A 21,940-nucleotide genomic window follows, 5' to 3' on the forward strand; every position below is an offset into this window, starting at 1 on the left:
CATTCCTGTGGCATCATTACTTTACACTGATTTAAGCTCTTCTCAGTTTAACGAAATGTGTTCACTTTTGCAAGAGCCATTGACCAAAAAAGGATACCATGGAGTGGAATCTTTTACTGATTAGAACAGTGATAATTTCAAACTCACATCTACTGATTTATTCCCCTTGTCTTTCGTAACATCACTTACTGCTGCGATGTGCAGTAAAAGTTTATGTGAATGAGAAGGATTGCAAGCTCCAGTCCTGCAGAGGCCATAATCTGTGAAAGTGCCTGTCCTCAGAATGTGCCTCAGGAAGGAAAGGGTTCCTTCTTCTGTCTTCTACAGAGGAGGAAACTGAAGGCCAAAAGGATCAAGAATTTTGCTATTTTAATAAAAGAAATCAAAGAAACATATTTCTTACCTCAAAAAAAAAAGCAGCTTCCTTTTTCAAACTTAAGTATAAAGCTGATTACATTTTACTGGAATAAGGTAGACTAAATATTATGCTTAAAAATACAAATATTACTAAAAAGTACTCATGCAGAGTGTTTTCAGTATGTTTAGGGCGATTTTACACACAAGAAGGATGTTTTCTAGGGGAGGTGAGGACTGTTAAAAGTATCGAATAGGAAGGGAAGAATAGCAACTAAAATAATTGGTTTTCTACATCTTGCTCTAATTTTATCTGGTTCCCACATATTAAGGCACACATTTTCATCTGCACTTATTTTTCTGTTAGAGTGGGTACGTAACTGAACAGCACAAAAGGTTGCTGCTGACATACATACTTAAGGGAAAATCCCTTTCTAGCACACTTCTCTAGCACGCGTGGACCAGGTTTAGACAGGAAGAGGTAGATTCTTTTTCTGGTTTAAGAGATGATTTTATTCTTCAGCTAAAATCCCTCATTTTTACCATTTCACCATGTGCACCAGAGTAGGAGAAGGGGTTGCAATGGATACTGTACCAAGCACTGCTGGCATGAAAACCAGCTTCAGGAATAAAGCCAAAAGCAAAGCTCAACCAAAATGTAAGTAGGCAGAAGATTCCCTAGAAGCCACCAAATTTTAACTTAAGTAATATCAGAGTAAATCTGGCTCCTACAATTCTGTGACTGAATGGTACAATAAATGAAAACAACAAACAAACAAACCCCAACAAACCTCACAAAAAAGAAAGATGATTTTATCATTTTGTCATCATGAAGGAAAGACTCAGTTTTGCTTGAACCAAACATTTTAATGGTTCTTGGTTTCACTGCAGTTACTGAACAGATGAAATTTTCAGAAGTGATGAGTGGCTTTCATTATCTTAATTTGTGAGTGCCTGTTTTGTAATACAGTAATAGAAGCCTTTCCCAGAATAAAGATCCAGCAATCTGAAAATGAGAACTTTTATCTTCTTGTGGTGCTGATGCTTGTGAGAGGATTCAGTGTTGGCTACAGATCCAAGGCTTTGATTTTTCTCCCACTGCAAGCTTCCCAAAGATGACTAAAAGGCTTTTACACTTTTACACTCAGAAAGGTCAGGTCTTCCTAGAATACAAACTAAAGTAATTCTCATTTTTAAAAAGGGAAAAAAACCCACCCAAACTCAAAACTGCTACTAATAGAAATTACAGAATATCCCAGAAATAGAATAGAAGTTAATAAAAGGCTTCTAAACAGTTCAGCCCACTTTGCCCTTTTTCAGATGGGCTTGTATGCTGCCGCTTGTGAGTTAACTCATTGCATTCCTGAGGGGCAGCAAATCCTGGCTGGTGCCTCCCATTTGCTTCTTGGGAAGCTTTTTGCATACGGGGCAGCTAACTGTCTTATTGCTGCTCCTTGCAGCAGTCTCTCTACAGGATCTTCTGGATCCCAGCTCCCTGCCAGGTGTTCCTGGCAGCCACGCTCCAAAGTACCTGAAACTTTTTTCCTGAGTGTGCTCAAACTGATGGCCATAAAAGAGGATGTTTTCCCCTTCACCCCAGTCTTTAAAGTAATACAAGACAGCTGTGAACAAAATCGTATTCTGCAGTGGACAGAGCTGTGTCACTTTTTATAGCCTCCCTGAAATACACAGACATATAGGCCTTTATCTACCTGGGGTCCATCTCACATTTTAGAGCAAGAGCTTAAGTAACTTACACATGAAGGTTGGGAGGGAAAGAGTGGAAAGGAACAGTGTTGGTACTTTATAGTCAGAGACAGACTCTGTTTCCATAAGTTTAGAATCCTAGAATAGTTTAGGTTGGAATGGACTTAAAAGATCATCTAGTTCCAGCCCCCCTGCCATGGGCAGGGACACCTCCCACTAGACCAGGTTGCTCAAAGCCCCATCCAGCCTGGCCTTGAACACCTCCAGGGATGGGGCATCCACAACTTCTCTGGGCAACCTGTTCCAGTGCCTCACCACCCTCACAGTAGAGAATTCTTTCCTGGTATCTAATCTAAGTCTTCCCCTTTCAGTTTAAAATCATCACCCCTCGTCCAATTGCTCCACTCCCTGATAAAGATTCCCTCCCCATCTTTCATGTTGGCCCCCTTCATGTCCTGGAAGGGGCTATAAGGTCTCCCCAGAGCCTTTTCTCTGCGTTGATATAATCTATAGGACTGTACCAGGCCAGCACAAGGTAGCAGAACATTGTGAGAAGACAACAGATAATTACTGTTCATGTCACTTGTGCCTAGTCACAGTACCCTCTTCTTCAGAAGCTGACTCTGGACTCTTCAAGTGTCCTAACTTCAGTACAGTCAGAACACACAATTACACAGTGACAGCCTGCTAGTGGATGCTGCAGATGTGGCTGTGAGAGACAGACCATGGTGAAAGGAGACATCACCATTCTCTGATCTGACACTAACGTCTGGGTGACCTTTAACATTCAGTTGGCCTGTTTCCCTGTGTGTATAATAGGATTATTGCCTACTTCCACAAAGACTTTTGAAGTCATTAGGTGTAAGCTTTGATTTGATACACACTTTTAATAATGCTATAGTGCTTGGTCTCATTTTTAAAATGTGTGTTACTTCCTCTTCCTTCGCCACTATGGGGATTTTTGTGGTTTAACTATTACTACATTCTCTCAGGTAGCATGCTGTGTTTATTCATTTTAGAAGTTGGCCTGCTCGCATGTCTGTTTCCCAGAGGATGGCCTTCCTATTTCACTCAGCCTTGCTTTGGTGGTACAGAGGTTTACTTTCTTTCATTGCCTGACAGTTACTGGCTCATATTTTTTGCAATATATTAATTGCTACAGGAATGTCAAGAAATGCAATTGTGGAAATTGCTGCTGAGTTACCAGCCAGTAGTTCTTCCTTCTTTAAACCAATGCTGTACATGGGCGGAATATGCTCAAAGATTAGTTTTGATATAGGTACAGATGAAATTATTTTATTTTTTGATGGGTTGGATGATTCCTGTGTAGAATGTAAAATGTCTTTATTAAAATAACATTTGTGTTTTAATTTCTCTCTGTATACCCTGTGAATTTTCCAGCCAATCCATAAAACAGGAAAAAATAAAAAAGAACATCAGGCTAGGTAGGATATATTTCATATGCAAATATTATAAAATAGTAGCTTTCTTCCAAATTGGATTTTGTATCTTGCAAAAGAGGTATTGCTTAGTCACACATTATGAATCAGAGATCTGGAATGCGGCTGTTAAATTCCAGCATTTCCCAGGATTACTTTACTTTTCTAAATCCTTTTTTGGAAATTGAGAGAGCTCCCGCAGAGTTATATTATTTTATGTCAAATTTCCTAGGCTAGCTTTCATTCCCTTCCTTGAAAAGGAAATAAGCTACCTCTGTCCCTACTGAAAAAGCCTCAGATCCAAGGATCTTTCCACAATAAGGAAAATGATTTTTCTTTCACGCTTCCTTCTCAAATCCATCATTATTCAGAATTCCAAAAATGAATACAACAATACTTTGCACTTTTCTGTTTCATCCTGACTTTGCATGTGAAATCTGTAGAAGCTTTTTCTTTGTTAATTTTTCCTGACATTTTAGCTTGGTAAGGTTAACCTCTTTTTCCAAATGGAAAACTAAGACACAACTTTGAAGTACTGGGTACCTTGAGTAGCTGTGAGTGAAGGCTTGAGTAGCTTCAAGCTAGATCCATGCTTACATAAGGGAAGTACTGGAACTGCAAATATGATGTCCTTAGGAGAAGAATACCAACACCTGACATTCTTCATCTTTGTGCAGCTTTTCTTCAGGGAAAGTAAATCAAATTTCCAGTTATGGTTTTCCCCTAAAGGGGTTTGTATAGGTGTGCTCTTCCCCATAACTGTTAACAGACTTGGCTATTACTCCTTTGTAAGCATGACTCACTAATTTTTCAGTCGTGATAGTTCAAACTGTTGTAGTGTCTCTTAATACCTGTCATCCTTATGTAACTCTTTTTTTACAGTTGGGAGCAGGGATAGAAAACCCTGTCCTCTTATTTACTGAAAAAACTTACCCTTCCTTCCCTTATACATGCAACTTCCTCTCTCGGGGCCAGTTGATTGTGATTTACATGCACACCAAGCAGGGTACTGCCTTGCCTGGTATATTAGTCACAGGCAGTGTGCTTCAACCCTTCTGGGAAGCCCCAGCCAGGAAGGAGGAAAAGGTTAAAAACCAAAATTCCACCCCTTATTTCTGAACCTCAGCTGCTTCCACAGGCAGCACTAGTGGATCTTCTGGGTCTCAATGCAATTCTCTTGCTTCTTTAGTCACTATAAAATATCTCTTTCGTTGCTCCTCTTCTTCCAAAGACCCGTAGTGAAACAAATGCTCAAGGCCTTCTTGGATGCACACGGGCAGGTGTGAGTGATATGGAAGCCCCAGCAGACCCACTAGAAGTAAGTGACTTTTTTGGCCCTCCTTTGAAGTGCTGTTGATTAACAGCATCGACTTTGAGCTGGTGTGGGTATTATGCATGTCACTTTGTAGACTGGCAATTATGGGCTTGTTTTTGTGTTCCAGTAGATTTGCCTGAATGATTTATGCTGCTGAATTGAATTGTTTTTAGAATCTTGGCTTTAGGCGTGTATTTAAGAGCATATTTAAGAGTCCTGTTAAAGTGAGTAAGACAACTTACAGATTTAACTACTATAATGAAATACTAGAAATATTTTTGGATACAGCATTATTCGAAAGAAAGCCTTCCCTATTGTTTTGGTTTTTTTTTTCCCCAGAAAAGTATCTGGTCAATTTAATTTGCTATACAAAGGGTAGAAAGTGGTTCATTTTAGTTACCCAACAAATTCTGTGAGCAGTATTCGGGCCAGTTGGTGCCAAGTGTGTATATAGTAGTTAGATTTGTAAGTTGTCTTATTCACTTTAATAGGACTCTTAAATATGCTCTTCATTACATGCCTAAGGCCTAGATTCTGAAAACAATTCAATACATGAATAACTCCATTGACTGCCAGGTAATTGTTTCAGATACATTAAGTTAAACAAGTTGATGGACTTCTACGGGAAAAAGGATTAAAAGGATTAAGTGTTTTCTGGCATGGAAGTCAAGTGCTCCACATTAGAGCTCAGCAGGATGGGCCATGGGGCAAATATGTAGTCAGGATTTTGCCTGTGGAAAGACACAACAAAACTATACTTTAATCTTCTTTAATATTTGACATTAAATTTTCTAGCTGAAAAAAAAATTATTTCAGGGGATTAAAGTCCTTAGTAGTGCTCACACTTTTATCCTAGTTTCTCATACGTTGGTTGAGAATTTAGGGAGCAAAAAAAATCCCTGAGTAGGTATCCAAACACAGTATGTTTTATTTTTATAAGCATGTATCTTTTTTCCAGTAGAGTTCTTTTGATACACATATATATGTGTGTACATATATCTAATAGATCACATTTGTTTTCATGACAGAAACTTCTTGGAAATTATGATATATGACATTGTCATTATAAAAAAGAGGATTTAGCAGCTGTTGTCCTGCATGGGCAAAACTCCACACTTCAAAAAAATGAAATGGAACAATTGCAGACTGATTTCCTAATTTCTCCAAATCGCCTATTCATTTTCTGTATTGCTTGTTTTGAACCCATTGTTCTAAAGTTTATTGTCTCGGGCCTGCAAGCACTTACCAGGGGCAATACTACTAATTACTCTAATTCTTGTAAATGAAGGGAATTACTTACACCCACTTCAACTTATGCTCAACTTTTGTGGCTTGTACTACTTGTTTGTACTACCATCTGTAAGATAATTAAATTTCTATTTTGTATTCTATGTCTCAGATGTTACAAATAGACATAATTTTGTTTATTTCAGTGTCCTTTTGCATAATGCTTCAACTAAAACACAGGCTAAGCGAGGTTACAGCAAATGTATGCTTCAGCATCTGCTGTCAGCAGGTGTAAAGGTACTAAAATACAAATGCAATGTAAGAAAATGTTGCTGGTTTAGTTTCTGTATGTGCATGCGGCATAGTGGGTGGGAGCTCTATATGGCAATCTAGACTTGAAGAGAGGTTGCCGAAAACATTCATCTTTGAACATTTCTTTTCTCCAGTCAAGGCACATACTACTGACAGAAAAGAGCACTATGTCAGCCAGTTCTCTGGAACAACAGATCCTCTCACTGGAAAGACAGAAACGACAGGTAATCTTAAGTTTACGCTTAACCTTTACAGAGAGAACCTCTAAGACAGACATTACAATATCACTAATATGCCCAGGGCAAGAAATCACTGAATATGTTATCTCTGTTATTTACACTGCATGTGTGCTGCAGTTGATTTTAACCACCTGTCCAGCAAGACCTATGTTTTTCCTGTGGGAACCTCATGCCATGCTCTTGTGAGACAATTTCTATGCAGAGACTTTCTGTTTTGCATTTCTTCACAGCACAAAGAGTGTAAGCACTTAAAATCATGTTTCAATTAGTTCCTATTGTCCTACTTCTCTCTACCAAGATAGGCAGAGTTATATTTGGAGAACTGTTCCTAAAAACAAATTATGACTTATTGTAACGTGGATATGAATCTAGACGAGCAGAGATTTATACAGTACAAAGGGCAATTTTTTTAATGATGACTGTTGTAAAGACCAAGGAACCACTGTGAGTAGTAGGCAGTGGTGTCTTGGTCACAGATAGGAGCAAACTAGAAGCCCTTCTTTTGCTGAGTGTCCTAAAGAGTGACCCTATATCCAACGAAGCAAAATGCTTCAGAGGGATGTATTTGGCTTTCTCCAATAGAAGTGCACACATGCTGACTTGTACCACTTACATGTGTGGTGTTAGCCAGTCTTCCCATCTTGCATGTGTATGCTGACTTGATTAGAGGTACTGAGAAAAGCAAGTGAGGTCTGCACCCAGTAGTAATTGCAGTCAATAGGAGTCTTCATTTGTTTGAAGTCTGGGAGCTTCTAGTTGGAAATAAATTTGTGTAACTTAAAGCAAACTAAAAAGTCCTTGGCCATTCAGGAGTTGCAACATGGGATTTGTACAGTGTTGGAAATGATTCAGCTGTAGCTTATTGTGTATTTGCATGTGTCCTGAATGTTACTTTCTGAATGTTCATGTCCTTTAACTGAAATACCAAAGCACTGGCAAACAAGCCATAACTTGCCAAATCTTAAACTTGTTTTTTGTGAAATGAACTGGCTGGATAATGAGAAGGTTGTGAACACTCATAGCTGGAGGATTAGAATGCCAGTCTGGTTTTGATTTATTGACAATGTTGAATAAGGGTTATTTACTGTGACTTCCTGATAATTACAGCTTCTGGAGGTGAACAAGCAATGGGATCATCAATTTAGACGTATGAAACAGCTTTATGAAAAACAGGTAACAATGTTGACTACTTTTATTGGAATATGGATGCCAACTGCTGATATTTAAGTTTGTGCTTAAATGCCAAACAACCATGGCTATAATAAATATCTTAGAGGGGAAAGGCATAATGTTTACTTTACCATTAGCTCACAAATTAAAAAAGCTTCATCACAGTAAAGTGAAGCTAATGTGCGTTCAATCTTCAGTAAAACGAAATAACCAGAGAAGCAGGGCATCTCTGAAATAGTAGGGACCAGGGTAGACGTTACAGCAGAGATCTTAATGCCCTGCACGAGGTAATAAAAGTTGCTCACACTTCAGAGCATAATTAACTGAAAATCAGCCTGCACTACCTGGTATGCCCAGCCACTGATCCACATCATCACGTATCTGTTCTTGTCGCATCTCTTGTGGCTGGCTTGTGAAGGCTGGAAGCTCACTGGGACTCCTTGTAATGCGGGAGCTCTCGGCTAAATCCTCCATGAATGCTGCCTTCCATAAGGAGAGAGACTTTTTTGCTTTTGAGAAACTGCTCTGTACAAAATCTCTCCATTAAAAAAGAAAATTGTAATAAATGCTTTTTATTTCCGTGTTTGACAAGATCCCCTTCACATAGCTTTCATTCCTCCTTGTGACTGTGTGGCATCTTTGCTTCACTTTGCCTGGTAAAGCTGGCTGCTTGCAATTTTTCCAAAAATTCCAAAACCGAGTTGATTCTATCACTTCTTATCTCTTGTTTCCTTCTATGAGAAGGAAGTTTGCAGAATGACCTTGTGTTTATTAGGAAAATTGTCTCTCTAATGTTTTCCAGTAAGATTTACTGAGGTGTGGATCATTTATTTGATTATTTTTTTTCTTTCCCCAAAGAGAAGAGGAATTTAAATGGCTCTCCTTCATATAATATGGGACCCTGCTATGCTTCTGGCTAGATCATTTGGATATGTACCACTGCAGAGGGAGTCCAAATTGCAAAAGGAAGAAAAAAGGAAAAAAACCACTAAAATGTAAAATCCATTTGGAGGGACAGACCCATAGTAGCTGTCCTTTGGCAGCAAAACAGTGCAAGACCCAACTGGGTTAATGCCAACAGAGAATTTGGAAGGGATCACTAGGGGTTTCTACTGCAGACAGAGCAGCTGAGCTTGGAGGTGGGGAGGGGAAAGTTAGTGTCTGGGGACTTCACAGGCAACCAGATCCACTCCTTTATGCCTATCTGCTGTGAGCTGAAAAGATTTGAAGGCACCTTCAAGGTGCTGTGCCTTTCAGGATTCCCAGTCAGCCCACCGTGGTCTGTCACTTGCTTTTCAGCTGGCAGAAATGAAAGCAAAATTGGAGATGTCGGAGAAGAGAGTCGGTGAGCTGGAGGAAGAGAGACATCGTCAGCATCCTGAAGATGAGAGGTTGCGAGCCCCGGGCAGAGAGAGGCCGTTGCAGGAAGCGGTAGGAGGACGCATGCTGTTACCCTGGTCGTGTTCAGTGTTGAATGTTGTCTTGCCTTTCTTCTTTCTCATCTTGCAAGTGGCAGGGCGTGGGATGTTGCACCGACGTGAGATGAGACTGTGGTGTGGAGTGCTCTTCAATATATAACCCAAGGCAGGGGCTGATCTTCTGTGTGATCAGAGAGCTATGTATAGAGAGACAGTCATTTCAATAGAAATTGGCAGAGAGCACGGCATTAGCGTGCATGGGGGTGTAAAGAGTAGATTGATATAAATACTGCAGAGATTTCCTGCCTCGCTGTTCAGTTCGAGGTGAATTTCTTTGTGAACGAAAATGCTACAGTGATTTCAGATGGAACAGGAACATCATTGCAGATGTTACATGAAGTGTTTGGTAACAAATACTTGAAGGAATGAATTCAGCTCAACATAACCCACATTTTGGTATTGACAATGTGTATGCTAGCTGTGTCAGCTTGCTGTAAATATCAGCCATGTAGTCAGTGCAGTTATTAGGGCTGACAGTGCCTGGGCTGATCAGCTGCTCTAGAGCGGTGCTCACCTCTCTCTGAGAGTGGTTGGGCACCTCTCTCAGAACTCCTTATGCACTCGCTCTCTGTAGGCATTTGTCTCTAAAGTTAGATCCCTAAGCTGAGTTCCCACCACAGTAAAACCACCGACCTGAGCCATCGGTGTGCATATCCCCCACGGATACACAAAAGTTTGTGCTCCATTTTACAAGCACCACAGAGAGGTGCTTCCTATTCTCATTCTGCTTCATGGTGTCACATGCTTCATAAACTCTTGTAAGAGTTTCTGCATGGTGCTCTGGTGGCTGAAGTAGATGTTCTCTATTCGCTTGATAACATGAAGCAAACCTGGAAACCAGTGACAATCACGTCACTTCCAGGCTCAGATAAGATGTAAGCTAGCTGCTGCTGGAAAAGAAATGCAAAGCCCTTAGCTTTTATCTTCATAAGCAGAACATTCATCTTACTTGCTTATCAATTATGGTATGGTCTTAGCTAAGCATGTGCTTGATTTTCCAACCAACAGGACCATTTACATGTTTTAAAGTAAACTATGATGTTTTATACTTGCTGAGTCACTGCCTATGTTTGCTCCAAGTGTGGATTCAATGGGAGACAATGGGTGTTCCTGTTCATATTACTAAGGTTTTTACTGCCTGCCCTTTAATATATGATAGATGTGAAAAAGAGCCCTAGCTACCTTTTCGAAAATATAAGGATGAGCCGTACACTCTCCCAATCTTTTTTATTATGTACATAAATAATGAACTAAATGACAATATAATACAAAAATCTCTTATGGGGGCAGGTTAATCTGCATGGAACTTCAGCCTTAGAGCAGCAGTTTCTTTACAAATTATGTACTCATTCAGTGAGTGCTTCTGTTTACTCTGAATTTCTTTACTTCTTGCATGGCATACAGGGATACAGGACATGTGCAGCTTTGCAGAGGTAGCTGCTAAAAGCAGAGATTTTCCAATAAGCACCAAGGATTGTAATACCCATGTCAGCAGATGTGCCAACTCAAGTTATCCTATGCTGCCCACGGGCATGATGAAGAAAAAGTAGTGCCAGAAAAATAAATAAAGATGCATTCAGCTTGAAAGCATGTGAGCAGGCTAAAGTTCAACAGATGCAGGAGAGGCCCAAGCTGACAGATCTATCAAGATTAGGTTTTTGGGGCTTTATGTTTTGAGTTTTTTTCTGTAGCAACTAACATTCTTCGTACTTGCATTTGGTTTTATATAGGGGGGTGTGTGTAGTTTTGTTTTTTTTTTCTTTTCTTGAAAGGTGACAACCTTTTCTTTTAAAAAAGTTTTACTTAACCCCTGTAGCCATGGAGTTGGAATGGGCTGCGTAAGGCAATTGCCAGAGCAAAGTAATAAGATGTTTGTTCTCTAGTTGCTTCTCTAGTCCAGCAGACTGACAGTACTTTTTAAATTTATTTACTCAGAGTGGCAGTTCTCTGGGTGCTGGTGCTCTGCTGAGCAACACCCAACAACACAGGTTAAAAAGATATTTTTTTAATGCACCTGAAGGTATGGCTCTCACAGAAGGATAATGTGAATTTTATCTGTCCCCATGTCCTCCAGGGCACACAAGGGAAAACTGTTTTGGAGATTCGATTTTTTTTATTTTTATTTTTTTTATTCTCTCAGGGTAATCCATAGACAGGAATCAAACTGTCGTTTGATTCCTGCCTAGTCATTGTAAAGTCTAGGTGCCATAATACCAAAAATTCAGTGTCAAATAAGAAGCAATAAGATGTAAGAATTCAAGATGCTTCAAAAACATGAACAAACTGGAAGTCTTTAGTTATAAATGGCCTGTGCGCTGTAGGTGTCAGCCTCTGAGAAGGAGGGTGTGTGCTAGGAGCTAGGAAAAGAAGATGGCAAAAGTGAAGAGAAGAGCATAGCTGAAAGCCTATATGGATTTTAGTGTTTTGTTTTTCTTTAATATCTTAAAACATACATGTGTGTGCCAGCTTGAGCTAGCTCCTGGAGGAGTTCCTGTGCTTAATGCAGAGATACCTTGCTAATCTTGCCCAGTTTTTGGATAAAATGAAATCTTCCAACTAACTTAGAACAAAGGAAAATAAAGGTACTTCATATATAAGCAACAGTTTCTCAAGAGTGCTTTTCAGGGGCTCGATTAGCACACAGTGAGGCACTTAGGAGCTCAAACCGTAAATGCCAAGTCACTGGCTGCACAGAGGTATGCCTGTTGCGCAGAAAAAGGCATTCATATGGTGTCCTGTGCATGTGATAGTTGGATCTCATTTTTTTTTAATTGCATAAAACAGCAGAAGAATATTTGAAATACTTCTTTTTTTCTTTCTTTACAGCTTTGGTCTAAGACAGTCTGGCAGAAGTGGGCTGGTGAGGAATGCATTACCCTGCAAGAGAAGCTTACACAATGCCATTTGCTTCAGGGTCTAATTCAGATCTTAACTCCCTCAACTGTAAATTGAAACTAGCCACACTTAAAGTGATAGAAGAAGAGAATCAAACTTAAATTTTTACAAATCTGTCCTAATAATTCCTACAATACCATCTTGAAAAACTAGTGTGTAAATCCTGTTGCAAGTAGGGACATCTTCCTGGTAGTTTTACAGGGTGGCAATGTGCACTAGGAAGGGTCAAGCTCAACTCGACAATTGGGATGGAGTCAAAGAAAGTGGATTTTTAAGCCTTGGTTGGTCGCTTGGTAATTTTTAAGCTGACTGAGACCTGCCTTAGCCTTTCATGTAGGGGAAAAAGCCCTCAGACTACATGATACTGAGATCTGTTTGTTTTTTTTTTTTAATGTCCCATGACCCTGGGAATGGCTGGGATGCCATTGCGCTATGAGTATATAGGTGTAATGCAGTTTTGGGATGATCATCCATAGGTACCAATCTGCTTGGCCTGCCAGCTTTCTCATGCCTGCAGGCTGTAGAGAGCAGGGATTTTATCTGCTATGTTGTCTTGGTCTCATCATATGGTGAGTGGTCAAAACAACTTAGACTTTATCATATCTGGGTTTTACTAACCATCCGCCTTCCTGTTGCATCCCTTCCCAGCTGTGTCCCAAAAATGCAGCACATCTGCCAGACAGCAGATATTCTGAAAATTGTTCTTGAAAAATGGTTCCATCTGCATTTCAGCAGCATCTCTCTGTATTTTTGCATCCCAGAAAGAAACAAAGGTCCTTAGTGAAGCTCTCCAAGAAATGAAGGAAGAGAACAAGCTCCTGAAGCAGAAGAATGCCTCAATGATCAGAAAGAAAGAACACTATGAGTGTGAAATAAATCGTCTCAATAAGGTATGAAAAAGAATGAGCTACTGACCAGGACCTCTTCCTTTAATTTTAGGGTCTGCCAGATGCCCATCTTGTCAATCCTGAGTGAATAACCTGTTCATGGTAGCAAACTCATGATCACCATTTGGGAGCTGGGGAAACAAGCAAGAACTTACTTTAGCTAATACTTGTGTAGCTGTGCTTGGCAGGTAGTAGGGTTGCACTGTAAAGAGGAAAGTTAAGAGAATCTTTGCCTTCTCCTGTGAAACCTTTCTGCATGTCATATCTAAGCTCTTTCTATGCTCTCCTTCCTTAGAACAAAAGGTAAATGGCACAAAGAAATGTATGCATTGAAACACTGTGATTAAAAAAAAAAAGCAGTTTAAATTTTTTTGGTTTACATATATTCTGTGTTTGAGAATAGTGACTTCTATTCACAAGATATGCTCCTGCCTCGCTTTTTACATATACACATATATATTCATACATTTGTGTATTATGTGTATGTATGTCTCATTGAGGAAATTGCCATAAAATAGATAAATGGGATTTTTTTTTTTTTAGCTGAGGGAAAGTAATAAATGTAACTTTGTTTAATCAAAAGATCACATAAAGCAGTGGGTGTTTTCTAACAATTTTGTATTTCATGGTGAACCACAAACACTTCCTGAGGAAATGCACTACAGAACCATTGCTGTGTAACTTTAAGTGATACACAAGCTAAAGGGCTATGATGTGCAAAAGTCAAGGCAAGAAAGTAATGTTGCCATATTAAAAAATCTGACAGAACATATGATCCTCTAGGTCTTTTTGAAATGCATTGACAGGACTTGCTGAAAGCCTCAGTGTAACTTTCATTCAAGGTCTTGTTTGTAAAACAAGTTATCTCAATGTTTTATTTTGCTGTCTTATCTTATGATGTGGTTGAAACTAAGACAGATGACCATTCTTTTAAATGAAACATCAATTTCATGTAACACACTTTCCCACGAGTAATTTACTGACTTTCTGTGTTTATCCATCCTTCAAATCTCATGTCATGAATGCATGTAAGACTGGAAGGGACCCTTTTGAGTGTAGTCTCCTACTATTGCAGGTTCAGTGACTTGAAGTTCTTAAAAATTCTCCAAAATCAATCAACTTTTTCCATAAAAATACTTAAGCTTCTTCTACTGTGCTTCTGTTGGAAAGCTGTTCTGGAACTGTAACCCTTCTTTCATTCGGTGCTTTCATCTGTTTCAACTGAGCTGAATTTATTCTGGCCAGATGATATTCATTTGTTCCTCTGGTAGTAGTGTCGAACAGATCTACTTCACTCCTTATGTGAAGCAGAATTGTCCTCTAGTGAAAATACAATTACTCTCAAGGGCACATACTATTTCCCTATAGCTGCAGAGAGCAGTTGTATTTTCACTAGAGTTTAGCTAAGATGACATAGCTCGTTTGGTCTCTTAAAATACAGCTATGCCTGCTAACATGCATGGGTTTTTTTATCTTGGTCATTTTAAACTCCTTAGCTCTCAGTTTATGGGAGATACTACTACTTGTTTCTGAGTGAATTAGCCTTTTTCCTTTAAGTACATTGACTTTTTTACTTTTGGCTTCATTGAACTTTGACCCAGTTATCCGGAGTACCCAAAATATATAGTCCAATCTGATCCTACTTTGATGTCTGCAGCTTGAAAGTGATGTTTCAATGCCATAATAGTTTGCAATGCTGTATCCCAAGATTACTGGCATTCCCTATGGCTGTTTCCTTGTTCACCATATAGTTCAAGTACAAGCCGAATTTCTGACTTATTTCATAACTTTACTGCAGCACCACCTCAATTTTTATTTAAACATAGACTAATAAGCTTCAATTTATTTCCCCTCATAAGAAAATCTGTTTCTTATTAAAGTCATCAGGTGAAAGAGTCCTTTACTTAGTCACATTTCTCATGTCTATGAATCGATTGCCTTCAAAATTTCTTCTGAAGCCTAAAACACTCTTGAGGTTGGATTAAGAGATTTCTAGGTGCATGGACCACTTAACCTTTTTATAGCTTTGGAAACCAATGTAGTTATTTTTCAGTCATACAGTTCCATTTTTGACATTGAAAAATTCAGAAAACCACTGTGCTGCTTGTCTTGCATTTTCAGGTTTCAGTTCTCAGTACTTCTGAATGAATGTTATTTAACACCATATTAAGTTAAACTCAGTTTAACTAAGGAAGCTGTGAGTTCTTTCTCATTGGTACATCTTCCTTGAGGTTAGCTATCCTGCCACTGCCACAGTGCTCTACATTATCTTCCTTGTTGGAAATACTATCTTTAGGCTTGCTTTCCTGTGTAATGCCTTCCTTCTTGTACTGATTTTTGTAGTGGAATAAAATAATGTATGTGTTCATATTTAATAGTTTGATTTCTTTTGCATACAGTTCAGTGTGACTGTTTATCTTACCCTGTACTTTCATGTAGAAGCTGCCAAAAGTGGTAGCTTTTGTTGGGATTAAATCCTTTCTGCAGTCCCTAAAGGCATTTTAAGTTTTCTTCTTGAAATTATTCATCTAGCTATCTCGAACGTTTTCTGTACAGTTTTTGTCAGCTTCCTTGAGATGTGATTTTCTGGGCAGTAGGGGAATGGTTTGTTTGTTTGGGGTTTTTTTGTGCTTTGACTTTTAATTAAGTAGGAATAGCCAAATGATCTGAAAAAAATTGCATACAGGTCCGGTTATAGGAGGTACCTAGAAGCTATCAGTCATTTCTCAGATTTGTGAATTTGAAATTACAAATCTTAGTTACATATTTAAAATAGCTTATTTACTTTTAATTTCAAGTATCTCATGATCATTTTAGTCACAGCTGGTTTTTTAAACCAGTGGAACAGTAGTATCTTCATTTCTTCCATGAGTGACTCTAAACCAGCCCCACTTTTTGTCAGTTCAGAGAATTTTGAAAGAAAAATATTCCAGTTATGTCTTTGAGTATTAGATTTAGTAGTGCTGAGTCTACATTTTATACTTGGGAACCCAAATCTCCTCTAATGATATAATTCTCAATAATTTGTTCTTGATCTAATAGCAACTTTATACAATTTTGCTGTTTTTCCCACATACCTAGCACTTCTTAAAATGTTTCTTACAATCTTTCCTCAAAGATTTTGATCTTGGTTTAGTGTGACCCTAAGCCAATTCAGCTTTATTCATGCTGCAGTTTCTTATTTTATTTGAAATGATAAAATGGGATCTCACAGTATTGCTTCCAAATTTGGTTTAAAAAGTAATCCTCACCTTATTTTTCTCTAATGCTAACCTTTTGAAGATTGAATTTTCTGGATTTTTCCTTTTTTTCTTTTTTTTTTCTCTGAGATGTAGAATATCCTAAAAAAAAAATCCAAATAAACAAACAAAAAAAACAACTGAAGAATTGCCCAAATACCTAATATGGCTATATCACCATATTCTTGGAAGTGAGCTGCAAGAAAAATAGTCAGCATAGTGACATTTTTTCAAGAATTAGGAGAACCATCAACAGCTTATGAATATACATACTTCATTTGGCAACGTGAGGGTGACCATCATCAGTAAAATGTGTCCCAATAAAGGAGTTTTGACAGAAGGCAGAGCCATAGAAAGAGTGGGTGCAGCAAATGACTGGGAAAATGGTATGTTGTAAAGGAAGCAGGACACTCGGTTATCTTTGAATTGGGGCATCTGAAGTACTTTCTTTTGAGGGTGGTCAAACATTAGAAGAGGTTGCCTGGAGAGACTGTGAAATCGCCCTCCTTGGAGGTGCTCAGTACTTGGCTGATGGGCCCTGAACAGCCTGACCTCCCTGTCCTGGCCCCCAGGCAGGGGCTTGGACTTCCAGAGGTTCCCTGCCACCCAAATGAGATGCGTGATTCTGTGGTTGTCAGCAAGATGGAGATGTACCCTGTGTAGGCAGAGGGAAAATGAAAAGCACGCTTCACTTGTCCTCGTCCTCAGCTGTACGTTACCAAACCACACGGCTGGGAGAGGGTCTGGGCTGCAGTCAGGCAGGGAACACATCACATGTACTGCGGTATCGTCAGACCTCACTGGCTCTGCTGGTGATCCATCCCCAATCTAAACACCAACCCAAAACTTGTCCTTATTATTGGTTTTACTCTTTGTGCAGAGCACTGTAATGTCAGAGCCTAAAAGGGGTAAGCAATGGCTCAAAGGGGCAAAAGCAGGATTAATCAGTAAACTATCTTCATCCTCAATCCTAAGGTTTATATTCAACCTTATTTATGTATTTGACATGGCATGCAAAACTTTGCCACTATTACACCAATTTCTGTTCTGCACAATTCTTAGGGACAGTAGCTCATCAGATAAAAAGCCTCCCTTTTTTGTGCTCTCCCTGGAAAGTGCTAATTTTATTTTGGTGGGGGTTTTTTGTTGGCCTTTTGATAATTATTACTAATCATTGGCGTACTTTAGATACTGGTTCTCCTGCTTGGCCACTTCCCACCTTCTGCCTCTTCCCCCTCCAAATTATCTTCCTTCCTTCCCTTATGGCATGAATGGAAAGTGGCCAGCAAGGGGGAGCTGGGGATCATTAGCAGGAACTGAAATTTCTAAAAGGGATTAATTTAACTGAGTCCATATCTTATGTGAGAGACACTGAAAGGTGAATAGTTGTGCTAGAGTAAAAAGAAATAGTCATATAAGTGTAGTGTGCAGTTATGGACAGAGAGGGGTAAGAGTGATTGAAAATTTATTTCAGTCCAAGGGAGAGCTTTGTAATACTGTTAAAAAAAACTAAAATTCTGCAGAATTTGACTGAAAAATAGTGTTACCAGCATAGTGTATGTATTCATAACTCCCTCTAGTGACAAACTATAGAGACTACCAGAGAGTTCACTTCAGTTCCAGTTGAAGAAATTTGTACTCTTAGAGCAAAAAATGTTTCAGTTGGACTTTACTGAAGTCACTTTTTTAGGCATTCCTTGAATATTGCTTTTTTGTCCTTGTGGTTTTTCGTTTGCTTGTTTTAGGCCTCAGCTGAGTTTAGACACCTGTCTTTGTTTTCCCAAATTCTGACTTGCACAGAGAAATGGTGTTTATGAATGAGATTTGCAGCTGTGATTTCCATAGGTAAATGTTGATTACAGTTATAAGTAAAAGCACAGTCCTCTAAATTAAACTGTCTCAAATTAATGAGTGTAGAGTGGGCACTTTGAAAATGTGGACCTAGTCATGCATATGTGTTATTTATGGAGTTTATATCCGGTGTATATAACTGAAGCAACTGCAACTGAAGGGAAATCCCCCACAAGTCTGTGACTCAATCTCATCTGTTTATTTAGAGAGCAAACATTCTAATAACTTTAAAGGTTTGGGTTTTGTTGGGGTGGAGGGTTTTTTTGAGGTAGTGAATGTCTGTGCACTAATTTTGCTGTTTGACATGGCAGGCCCTTCTGGATGTGTTGAAAAAGCAGCAGTCACCTGTTTTTGGGACTCCTTCAGAGAACGGTGACAGAAACAGCCTTGAGGACATGAGAACCCAACTTGAAGTTCTCAAACAGCAGGTGAGAACAGCTGGAAGGATTTCATACAGCATTATTTTTCCCTCTCTCCCAAGAATAGCACCCAGTAGACTTTGAAAGGAAGAACCAGTTTAGCCACAGCCCATTCAATTGATGTTTCCTAAGATGCTGTCATCACAGCGGTGTCTACGAAGTGAAACTGAGTCCTTGCAAAAGACTGGAGCAAGGACTTGTGTAGGACTTGAAGCAGCAAAATGGTTCTCCTGACTCTTGGAGACCACCCTTCCATCTCTCTGCTAGGGGCTGAATTGCATCCAGAGGGAATGCTAAACTTCATGAGTTACTGATTAATCTGATGATTGTGTCTTCTGCTACTTTTTTCTTAGAAGCTAAAAGTTTAGTGAATTGTCTTACAATAATAGTCTTGGGAAACTAGAGTGTTGGCATTGAAATTTTTCAAAGTGTGAGGCAAAACATTTTGCATCCGTAACCTGCATACAGACACTAGAGAAGTGTATTTATTTTTTTTAAGTTGTGTTCTGAGCAGTTCAAGTGCTTTGTGCACACTTTTTCTTTCCCTGTGAAAGAATCTGTTTAAAACATGATACTTTTCAGATAATTTTACATTTTAGGTCTGTCATCCTGGACAGTGTTAGGGTTAATGTTATTGACACACAAATGGATGTGATCAGAATGGGAATTCTATTCAGTGGGAATAAAATACTTGTTTCTGTCACGTTTGACAGCAGAGCCAGATTTTGCTCTCTAATGTAATGCTTGCCACATGCTGGAGAATAGAATCCAGCACTTGATTGTACAGTAATGAGTTATTTCATTCTACACAATGAAATAGAGTAAACCAATTTTTTTCAGAATTCTCAGGGGTATCCATTTTATGAATGTCTTTTTCTAGTTGTGTGAATCAGTACAGTGAGTCCAGACTTCCCTCTGCACGAAATGGAGCAGAAAGCTCTAACTGTAGTGAGGAGAGACTCTTGGGACAAACAGCAACGTGACAGAGTCTCACCCGAGCTTGGCTGTCATCAGCCTATCCCTGGCCACTGCAGATGAGATGAAGGCATTCATTCCTTGAGAGGTGTCCCCCTCTTTCTCAGGGCAACAGAATGTGAAGCAAAACTGTGACCGAGTGATTCCTTTGCAGCTTCAGCAGATCGTACAGATGGGGAGCAGGGGGAGGTGGGACAGCAGAGAGGGAACCAGGAGAGAAGAAATGAGGAAATACCGAGGAGAGAAGCGTGTAGATGGACAGGGGTACGAGAGACCTAGATTTCTGCAAGCGACAGCTTTGCCTCTGCTTCAGAGGGTCAGGGGCACGCGTGCCTCCTCCAGGCACAGGCTGTGGAGCTGAGTCCCCACACGGCCACACAAAAAGCCTTTGTTCCCTTTACACAGTGTTATTCAGAAAGGGGTTGTATCTAGTGGGGGACTGTCGGGTCCGAAAACAACTTTGCAAAAATTAGCTGCAACAGGCAAGTCATGAAAATAATTTATAGAGCCCTGTGTTGACTTTTTTCTTCCCCGGAGGTATTAACATTTCTTTAGGCCTCCTGTGAAGTCATAGTGCTGCTGCCAGCAAAAAGAGAGCTAGATCTGTATGATGGGCAGGGCGTGAGCCACAGCAAGCAACTTCTTTGGAAATAGACTGTCAATGGGCTTTAGTGACCAACCAAGAGGACACAAAAGGACTTCTGAAAGTTCTGGTGGTGGTTCCCACTCCAACATGCTTTTGCTGTTATTTGTCAGTAGAAGTGCCACCAACCTCCAGCTTCTTACCGGGTGGATGCCTGCCTGTTAGCTGAAGAATTAAGCTGGTCAGCTTAACGCCAATTAATTTAGGGATTTGTGTTTTGCTTCTGAATCCGTGTGCTTGCTGCCTGGGGTGGTCAGATATTTTTTAATGGGATGAAGCACTATGATTCCTGGCAACATAAAAAGAGCTAAGCTGTTGCATCCATTTCAAAGGCAGCTTATCTTCTAGGAACAGGGTGAAGCCTCTGTATTTCCATTTTGAATTGTGTACATAACATTTCCCTCTGCTTATACATTGGGGCAGGTAGGTTCTTTGGACTGCAGTTTGAAAGGATGAATTAGAAGTCCTATATTAGGATTTCTATTTTATCCTAAACTAAAAGGTATGTGGGCTAATTATTTTTTCCACATGCAGTTTCTAACGTCTGGGGCACGATAGCCTCCTACAGGTTTCGTTTTCCACAGTGCTCCAGCCACGATCTAAGTTCCTTGACAGCCCTGACTAGTCCAGGTCTTCTGGTCATTAATACGTGACCACGGTTCTAAATACTGTCACCTGTTCTGCACATGTTAGTCCTTTGGGCCACAGCTTGGTTAGACAGCTAGTGCAGTGGGTAAGGTCAAGCTGCAGACAACTACAAAAAGGTGTAAAGCAAAGCAGGCTCGAGGCCAATGGTATTCAGTGGGCTATAAAAGAACAGAAAATTATTTGAAGATAGTGGCTCATCATTAGGTTGGATAAGGTGATAACATTCTGTCAGACTGCAAGCTAGAAGTCAGTTTTTTGTGCTGTGCTGGCACACCCCGTCTCCACCAGGATGCCAACTGCTTGCATCTAAGATACAGGGAGGAGATAAAAGTGCTTGTAATTGAAGTAAAAACTGGAAAAAATGATGGTAAAATGCTTGTCCTATTACTGTTTATCCCTCAAAAACATCACTGTCTTGAGTATTTGCTATCTTATTTATCATATTTATAACTGATATCCACCAGTCAGCCTTTAATATAACAGTGGCGTACGAATACTGCAGCTGTGGACCGTTTAGATTGATGGGTACCATTGGAGAATTGCCATTGCTTTTCACTTTGGTCATAAAATAGACAAGGGAAATTTTATTTGCCGGATTGGAAAGGGGAGGGATCCTTTTGGAATGCACCTCCCTGGTTGGTCAGTATTTAAAGCAAACAAAGTGGATGAAAATTTCCATTGTGGCTCTGCTGAAATTCACATATTTGGTCGCAATGATTGCAGGTACAAATATATGAAGAAGACTTCAGAAAGGAGAGATCTGACAGAGAAAGACTTAATGAGGAGAAAGAAGCATTGCAGAAAATTAATGAGAGATTACAGTCTCAACTGAATAAACTAAGCTCTCAGGTATGAGTCCAAAGAAATTTACCATTGCCAGCACATGTGTATTTTATTTTTATTTTCTCACTTTCCACACAACCCAAGGCTTTCTGGCTTCCATTAATTGACATTAGGTTTTATACGAGGTCACCACCTGGGATGAAATCATTCTGAAGTAATGCAGTAAGAATATGAGAAATGATTAGTGATTACTTCCAAATTAAGTAGATGAAGGGAGTATTTATTGCAAAAGTTCTTCAAACATCTTAAAATGGAGAGGGAGGGGGAACCAAAAACAAATCCAGAGGACTTGTGATTGT

The 21,940-nt window shown here is 39.5% G+C and overlaps 1 protein-coding gene across 2 annotated transcripts in view; it reads left to right on the plus strand.

The window, feature by feature from the left end:
• Positions 1 to 21,940, plus strand: part of TNIP3 (TNFAIP3 interacting protein 3) — a 68,775-nt gene that overhangs the window by 31,813 nt on the left and 15,022 nt on the right. The window contains exons 5-11 of one of the 2 annotated variants that reach the window (XM_014949990.1): positions 4,732 to 4,818; positions 6,489 to 6,578; positions 7,701 to 7,766; positions 9,063 to 9,194; positions 12,898 to 13,026; positions 18,425 to 18,541; positions 21,522 to 21,647. In XM_014949990.1, coding sequence (XP_014805476.1) covers positions 4,732 to 4,818; positions 6,489 to 6,578; positions 7,701 to 7,766; positions 9,063 to 9,194; positions 12,898 to 13,026; positions 18,425 to 18,541; positions 21,522 to 21,647 — 747 coding nt within the window. The remainder of the gene's footprint in view (positions 1 to 4,731; positions 4,819 to 6,488; positions 6,579 to 7,700; positions 7,767 to 9,062; positions 9,195 to 12,897; positions 13,027 to 18,424; positions 18,542 to 21,521; positions 21,648 to 21,940) is intronic. The other variant, XM_014949991.1, reaches the window with a different exon arrangement.

Source organism: Calidris pugnax, unplaced genomic scaffold (genome assembly GCF_001431845.1).
Source record: "Calidris pugnax isolate Ruff unplaced genomic scaffold, ASM143184v1 scaffold42, whole genome shotgun sequence".
NCBI lineage: Eukaryota > Metazoa > Chordata > Aves > Charadriiformes > Scolopacidae > Calidris > Calidris pugnax.